The sequence below is a fragment of the Grammomys surdaster genome, unplaced genomic scaffold, assembly GCF_004785775.1.
Source record: "Grammomys surdaster isolate TR1022 unplaced genomic scaffold, NIH_TR_1.0 752, whole genome shotgun sequence".
NCBI classification, from domain to species: domain Eukaryota; kingdom Metazoa; phylum Chordata; class Mammalia; order Rodentia; family Muridae; genus Grammomys; species Grammomys surdaster.
The window spans coordinates 5,611,676-5,620,341 of NW_021605171.1; the positions used below are offsets into that span (position 1 = coordinate 5,611,676).

The 8,666-nt window shown below is 37.2% G+C and overlaps 1 protein-coding gene across 1 annotated transcript in view; it reads right to left on the minus strand.

Moving 5' to 3' along the window:
• The window catches only part of Mmrn1 (multimerin 1), a 44,044-nt gene that overhangs the window by 8,568 nt on the left and 26,810 nt on the right, over positions 1 to 8,666 (minus strand). Inside the window, exon 6 of the mRNA XM_028782460.1 lies at positions 5,950 to 7,926. Within this exon, the coding sequence (XP_028638293.1) occupies positions 5,950 to 7,926 (1,977 nt within the window). The remainder of the gene's footprint in view (positions 1 to 5,949; positions 7,927 to 8,666) is intronic.

Consider the following 8,666-nt stretch of genomic DNA (forward strand, 5'->3'; position numbering starts at 1 on the left):
CCTCCCTCCCCCCCCTCTCTCTTCCTATGGATCAGAATATAGCTATCACCTACTGCTCCAATGCCTGCTTGCATGTCACACTACAGTTATGCTCCCCACAATAGACTAAATTTTTGTAACTATAAGCAAGCCCCTATTAAATGCTTGTCTTACAACAATTGTCTTGGTCCTAGTATTTCTTCACAGAAATAGAATGGTGACTAAGACGGTATCCATTTATCCTTATTAGATTTTATGATTAATATTTTTATTTGTCTCCAAATGCTCTGGAGTACAATGTTCTTAACTGCACTAGGCCTCTAAACCACTGTCTGCACAAATGTGAAACATGTGAACCTAATAGTCTAATATGTAGATGTCATTGTTTGTTAAAACCTTCTATTGTGAAATATATATGTGTATGTTTTGGTGTGTAGATCGTACAACATTCAGGACCTTTTATAAGTTGTTTTAGAGAATACAAATTGATTTCTGAAAAGAAGCTGGGTTACATTTATTAAGCTTTTTAGGCTTAATTCACAGAGAGCTTTGTGTGTGTAGCAATATTTAAAATAGAGTAAAATTGAAAATGACCCAAAAGATAAAAATAAAAAACTGGTATGTAACTGGAGGTGGATTTTTTACAGCCCATGGAGATGCCATATAAGAGCTGAAATATGAAATGAACTTGGTTTCCTCTGGAATCCAAGCTCAGACATTCATTGATGAGAAAAGCTATGTAAATGAGTTTTAGCACAACACTATACATTACCATGACATGATTAAAGACAAATTATTTGTGTTTACTGTATCTGTAATCTCGGAAGTTGTTTAACATCATTTTTCTTGAGCTATGTTTGAATTCTGATATTACTCAAGCAAATTTTTGAAAAATAAAATAATAAATAAATGGACATATAATTTTGTCTATGTAATCTCTTCCTTGCTGACAATCAGTTTACTGCTGATGTCGCCTTTGTATTATCAAATTATTCTTCAACAGTAGGTTGCTGAATACTTTTCTTCAGTTCTAATTTGCTTTAGTGGGTCAGGAAATGTACCTGGATGTGAACATCTACTGAGCTTGTGCTTCCTGACCCTTTTCTAGGACCCTTGGTTACTGGTATTTTCAGCTGATTAATTTTTACTACATTGAGAATTTCCAAACAAGATTGGCCTGCTGATTTCTCTCAAGTCTGTATTTAAAAAGTTGAAATTTTATTTATCTATTGATGGTTGTGTATGTGTGTGAGTGTGTGTATAGGACATTGGGTATGCTCTGTGGCCTTACTCTTTTGAAACAAGGAGTGGGAAACCCACTATTTCAGCTAGGCTGGCAAGAAAGCTTTTAGGGTCCGTTTATTTCCACCTCTCCCTATGTGGGGATCATTATCATGTGTGTCACGTCTTGTGGTTTTGTTAGGGTGTTGTGCAATCAAACTTAGGTCTTTATGTTTGCAGAACACATAAGCTTACCCACTGAGCCATCTCCCCAGGTCTAGGAGTTCAAATTAGTACTTTAAATTATGCAGTGTAAAAAGAATTTTCATATCAGTATTGACTAATCTTAAAAAATGATTTGATAATCAATACATAAAATACAGTGCCATTTTGAAGTGTTTCAAATGAAAAATATAATTAATGATCAGCAAGAAAATAGATTAATTGTATTTAATGTGTGCAGCAGCTCGTAATCTCTCCAATCTTCATGTCAGCTAAGGAAGCTCCTGTGGTTCTAGCATATGCAAGCACGCAAGGCTAGGTGGTGGGAAGGTAAACGCAGTCAAAACCTGTTCAATCCCCCCCCCCCCATCACCATCAGACAAAATGTTCCAAACTTTAGTTCTGGCTGGTACCTCATGGGGAAGGATTCCTTAGCATGGGCACCGAGGTGCCTCTCTTACCTCATGATACTAAGCTCTATAAGACATATCCTGGTCTTTTTATTTTTTTTAAATAAAACACAACATTGTTCATTTGATATTCTATTCAACTCTGATATATTTTATCTATAGGAAAAAGGAAAACCATTCCTAGTAGACAGGCTTATATCCAATTCTGACACAAAGTGTATCTTTAAGACTTCCATGCACACAAAAGAGTTAATCTTCAAAGAGGCAGGCTAACTAAAGAGCAGAAAGAGATTAGGATGAAGTGAAAGGAATGAAATACATGACAAGCATGCAAAAAATGCCATGGTGAAAGCTGTTATTCTGTACAAATCATATACACTATCTAAAACACAAAAAGAAATTGGGTATGAAGAAAAAGAAATTCATATATATATATATATATATGAATTAAACTGAGAAAAAGTTGTATCATCCTTACATAGTTGCTTTGTACTTAGTTAGAATTTTTTCTTTCTCCTAAGTGACTGCCTTTGTAGAGGATGGGTTTCTATGCCTGCTAAGCATAGTATGGTTACTGGCAGCTGTTGAAAGCCAAGGGGCTTCTCTAAGAAGAAATATGGTGCACATTCTACTACAGTTTTTCTTTATTAAGGAGCATAGAGACATTGTTCCCTTCATGTAGGGAACACAAAGAAGCCTATTGGATTTTCTGAGTCTTTATGATTTTTTTTTGCTATACTTGTTCTCTCTCTCTCTCTCTCTCTCTCTCTCTCTCTCTCTCTCTCTCTCTGTGTGTGTGTGTGTGTGTGTGTGTGTGTGTGTGTTTTAAGTATAATTTTAACTGTGAGACCAATTTATTCCAGGCACTGTAGTTGTACAGGGGGATCACTGAATGTGTGTGGTTCTCAGATTTTCTAAAATAGATGATGAATTCTAAATTCATTCAGCCTTCATAACTGAAGTGCCTTACAGTTAGCCATCTTCCACAGAGGTCATCTTTATCAAACATACCTTATCTTAATGTGTACTTAAAAGTCTTATTTCAAATAATATAGAAAATCATCTAAATAAAAAATACTCTAGAAAGAAACTATTCTACAAAGACTTTGGGGAGGGTTGAGAACATAGTCAGCCAATTGCTGTACAAACAAACCTCCAAACATGATACTAAAACAAAACCAAAAATCTTTGAAATCTACCTGAATACTGTTTAGAAACAAATCAAGTATTTAGTAACTAAGCCAGAATAGTTTCTCAGCATTGGCTTGGCAGATACCATATTTACCATAACTGAATGTAAGCCCTACCTTTTACTACATCCAGTAGAAGCAGATTTCATAAATAACTCATGAGACTTTGGTAACTGCCTGTTGCAAGGTAACAGGAAAGTCGAACTGAAAACAGTACCTTGACTTCAGCAGAGTTCATGACAGGACTTGGTTGCTGGTCTTTAAATCCTTGATAAAGAAAACTTTCTAGAATATCAACATTGACCACATGAAATGCTCAATCATAATCGTACTCTGAAGAGTACGGAATGCAGAAGAGAAAAGCAGAAGGAAGAAGAGAGATGGATACAGTCTCCCATCCCTGCACCTGAGGACTAAGGATGGAGCCTGAGGCAGTAGATCAGGGCACATGATAGCTAGACGATACTGTGATTTATCTTTCTGCTTCCTCTTGGTTCTTTAAAGTAAAATGATAATACTTGTCTTGTAGGTACTGTTCAATCAAGCAGTATTATCTAGTATATCTACAAAGCCTGGAGTGAATGTTAATTAAAAAAAAAACATGTAAAGTAGTACAGTATTAGTGCCGAGCTTCAAAGTAAGTTATCGTTTATCAAAATTTAAACTAATATACAGATTATTCTCTAAAAATCACATATTATAAATATTGCTGACATGAATAATATGACAAAGAGATTCCAGAAATAATGGTGTTACCCCATGGTTTTAGTTATATGGAAGAAAATGTAGTACAGGTTCTACCCTGCAATATCAAGAGTCAAAGGGCATAGGGAAACTTGATACAGCTTGTGCTTTTCGTTAAGATAAGTGTAAAGGACAAAGCCAAACTTAGCCAAGGTGCTGGCTGATGTGTCGCACAACTGATATAAAGGTATATCAAATGAACTATTTTATTTTATAATGACTTTCCTTCCTTCCTCCCTCCCTCCCTTCCTTCCTTCTTTCCTCCCTCCCTCCCTCCCTCCTTCCTCCCTTCCTTCCTTCCCCCTCCCTCCCTCCCTCCCTCCCTCCCTCCCTCCCTCCCTCCCTCCCTTCTTTCCTTTCCTTCTTTCTTTCTTTAATTTTATGTGTGTTGTCTCTATGTGTCTCCATGTGTATTGTGTAGTACACATGCTTGTGTGTGTGCACTTGTGTGTATCTGAGTATGTTACTGTAAAGGAGCGGGGGGGGGGGTGATGTCAGATGCCTTCCTCAATGGTTCACAGTCTTTCTTTTTGAGATAGGGTCTCTTCCATGAACCTGCATCTTAACGTTTCTGCTAGACTGGTTAGCCAGTGAGTTTCAGGGACCTGTCTGTCTCTGGTCCACTGTTCTAGGATTACAGATGTTCACAGGCTGATTGCATGGGTTCTGGGACTTGTACTCAGGCCCACAGGCTTTCATAGAAGGCACTTTTCCCTGTGAGTCATCCTCCAGCCCCTCAGGTGCTTTAGCCACTATCTCTGCTTTTATTACCTTATCTAGTCTTTGTTGGTCCCACCAGTTTATAGTCCACAGCAGCAGAACCAGGTTACTGGTGAGCAAACACAGATCTACTTGAAAGGATCCATTCCTAAGAAAGTGAATTCACTGACAGTGATTGCTACAGCCCACTAGGAACTGGGCCAAGGCTTCTTTATTGTCTTGGCAGCATTATTGGTGTCTTAATTGAGATGCAATAAAGAAATTTTAATTATTAACCTCAGTAAATAAGACTATAAAATTTGACTAATAAATAAATAAGTAACTAAATAGCAAGAAGTTTTATCAGGGCCCCAAGCAGTAAAATAAAAATCAAAGCTACTTCATATTAATCACTTAATTCAAATATCAAGTCAGTCATTCAAGTGAGAGAACTCAGCAACATCTGTTGATGGTATCCTCTCATTACACCCTTTCTGAGCTTCAGAATGCATTTCTCTCCTCTGCACATGCCCTGCATCCAGGCTGTGAACAGTGGTCATTCTCATCAGTGCCAAACTGCAGTACGTCTCCCAGTGTCGAAGTAGGTTACCGACTGCAGTCCCTTCATTTCAGCAGAAGAAATAGATGCAGAAGAATGGTTTTTGTTTGCTTGTTTGTTGTGTTCTATTTTAAGGCTACTAACTAAAATAGAAACTTAGTGTTACAGTGAGGACCAGAATGAAGACCTGACTCTTGGGTCCCTACTCTTTTCAGTGCTCGTGTGTTCTATTGATTACACCATCAGAGCAGTTTTAAAGTCTCCTTCCAACTCCCTCTTCTTACCCTCACTGTGTTGGCCCACATTTAATTAGCATGATCCTAACTTGTGTCCTATTGTTGGTCTGTGAGACAATGCTTGGCTTCTGAATCATAATGTCACTGCACCTAAACCAGTGCTCTGAGCTTTTAAAGGTATCTTACCCTTTAGAAAATCACAGATAAGTGAACTTTTGTTTGTCTTTTACATTAATTGCTTGCTGGGATATACTTACATCCAATTCCTAAATAGTCATTAAGGCAGTCATTTTCTGGATATATTTACTTAGCACGTATTTCAAATTGTAATCACTAAACGCCCACATTAATTTATGTCCTTACTTAAGAAACTCATTATATAATACATTTCTTTAACTAGCTATATAGAGACATGCTTTTATTATGAGCAAGTTTAACTAGTTTACAGTGTTCTAGTATGAAAGAGTTGAAACATGTAGACAGGACATCCTAGAGTTCAGCTGTGCATTGACATCTAATGTACATTCAATCAGATGCAGTAGAGTTTATCTGTCACCTTGCACCCTACTTTGCTCAAGTATGAGTAAGTGCCTTCCATGCCTCATCCTGGCTATATATTAGGATCTGCTCAGTAGCATGTAACCTATAGCACGAAAGAGGTTCAAAGTTGTTTTTCAATTCCAGCTTACCCGGATGTGTAATGGTGTCTGTGTTCCTTTGTGTTCGTCCTATCAGGATAGTGGTCACGTTCACTGTTTTCTTAAGAGGATTGGGTTTCTTCTGCAGTTTTATTTGCCTCTGAGGCTTGACAATATTTGCCAGACTATCAGATAACAATCGATCAACTTTCCAAGTTAAATTAGATAAGGCAGCTTGAGTTTTTATTTCAATTATTGATTCCACAAATTCTTTCAGACTTTTCTGAGAACTGTGACTGTCTGGCAGAGAGTCTTTGGTCCACATGGGTATGGATGCATTCTGTCCATATGTACTTATAGAAGCATTATGGCATGTCATTGAAAGCTCATGGACAGTTTTATTAAGCAAAGAGAAACTCACTGAAAGATGGATGGATTTTGCTTCCAGTGCCTTAAATCTTGTATTTAATACCTTCAGCTGAAGATCAACATCTCTCTCATTTGATAGTATTCCACCTTTTTTAAATGAAATATAGTAAGGTATGAGTGTCTTGGTAACTTTAGATTCAATGCCTTGTAAACGAGTTTCAATCTCTTTGGCACTCTTTGTTACTGAGAGCATATTTTCTCCTAAATAACTCATGTTTTGCTGACATTTGTTCACCTGGGAAGTGGTTTCATTGAGCATTTGATAAATCTTTTGAAAATTTAACTGGCTTAGTTTTTCATCTTTAGGGATAGCTGTAAGGGCTTTAGCAATTTGCAAAATAAAATTGTATTTCTGATTGTCATTGACCAAAGTCTGAATAGAATCATTCAAATGCCGGAATTCAGAAATAAATGTTAAAATAGTGTCCGTATTTTGGTTACACTCACAAGCCTTGGGATTATATGTCGTAGCACTTAAAGTCTCCTTTAACACATAGTTATCTTGAACAAAATCGATGGCATTGTTTATAACAGTCATTGTCTTATTTAGGCCATCTTCTGTTTCTAAGGCATGGTCACTGATGCGTCTTTCAAAGGCTTCACCTTGGCTTTGCACTTCATTTCTGAGTAAGTTGTGTCTTTTTGTAAGTTCTTTGGTAAGGACATTCAGTCGGTTGATGGCACCGATCAGGTTTTGTAACTCTCTGCGTGTAACTGTGGGTTCCTTTGGCTCACGTATAACCTGCTGTTGAAGTGATGACCTCTGCTCCAGCAAAGGCTGGAGGATCTCCATATCATATGTCAAATCATTCAGCTGTTCACTCATTTTATCCACCTTTATGTCCATGGGAAAGATAACCTCAGATAATGTTTGATTTAACACATGCAGATTTTCTTCTGTGTCCCTGAGTTGAAATTTAAAGTCATTCCTGCATTTAGATAGCATTTCTTCACATTCTCCCCTGGCTGATTCTTTCTCTAGCTCCAAAAGGATGGTCAGGTTGCTGATCTTGCTCTCTTGGACATGCAAATCGCTGAGCATCTGCAGGAGCATCAGACCTTGCTTGCTTGCTGTCTCCTGTAGCACAGATATATACTTAGTGACATTACTGTTGACTGATTCCTCGGTGGCAACATTCTTTGTTCCCGATACTTGTAGAACTGATAACAGCTGCGTGTGCGCTTCTTGCATTTTAGAGAGAGTTTCATTGAGGGATTGGTGATACAGAACGATCTGTGAGTGCTCCTGTCTTAGTGCTCCTTCCAAATGAGATTGCTTTGCTTCCAGTTCCTTGACAGGCTTCTCACAGGTCAAAGCCATTTCCTGCCTAATGTTCGTGATGCTTTTCTTTAGATCTGTGATGTCCTTCCATGTGGGTTGATTTTCTTGCGTTAAAGCAGAGTCTTGCTGGGCTGTCACTGAAACAAAGGACTGGTTCACTTGTAGAACTGCCTGCCTGGTACTTTCCAAGTCCTCTGATAGACGTGACACAGTCTTGAAGACCTTAGCAATAGTTTCCTGCATGTCATCTTGGAAGACTTTAAATTGTTCTTTTACTATATTTTTTAGCAGATCATCAATACTCCTTGATTTTAGAGCTATAGAGAACAAGATAATAAATAGTAAACACATAAGTTTTAATCAGAAAGATGCATGTGTAGAGAGATTAAAGTTTTAAAATCAAACACTAACTACATGTATTAATGAAAATAATTTTTCCCCATGTACATTTATGACATTTGAAAAAAATTTCTAGAATTCATAAGAGATAATCACATTCTTGACAGAAATCTGACAAAAAAAAAGTCAATTACCAGTATACACCAATGATTCTGAAGACAAAAGGCAAAAGGAAACTGCTATTCACTGCAGTGACAGAGGCTGCTCTATGGCAATCCCAGGTCTAGTTGTGATGAAAACAGGTGGGGCTGTGTTTTTTATATGAGTAAATACCTGGTGTCAGTATATGAGTCTATTGTCAAGTGTCTAGTAATTAGGTGCAAGGCTTACATTGCGAACTCACGAGTGTTCGAAAATCACAGAGAAAAACTTAAAACAGTGGACGGAAATATAGATATAAGACTTCAAAATTGTTTACAATAACAGGTAGTAAAATTAGTTGTATTTACAAAATGAGTGACACTCACATTGCAACAGGAATTTAAGATGTGTTTATTACATGACATTTACTTTTGGCATAAAAAGAAAGAAAAAGTTGCCAGTAATGAACACATGATAGCATTTCTAACACTTAGAAATATATCTGATCATACACTGAAACTGTGTGAAACAAGAAAGAAAGAAAGAAAGAAAGAAAGAAAGAAAGAAAGAAAGAAAG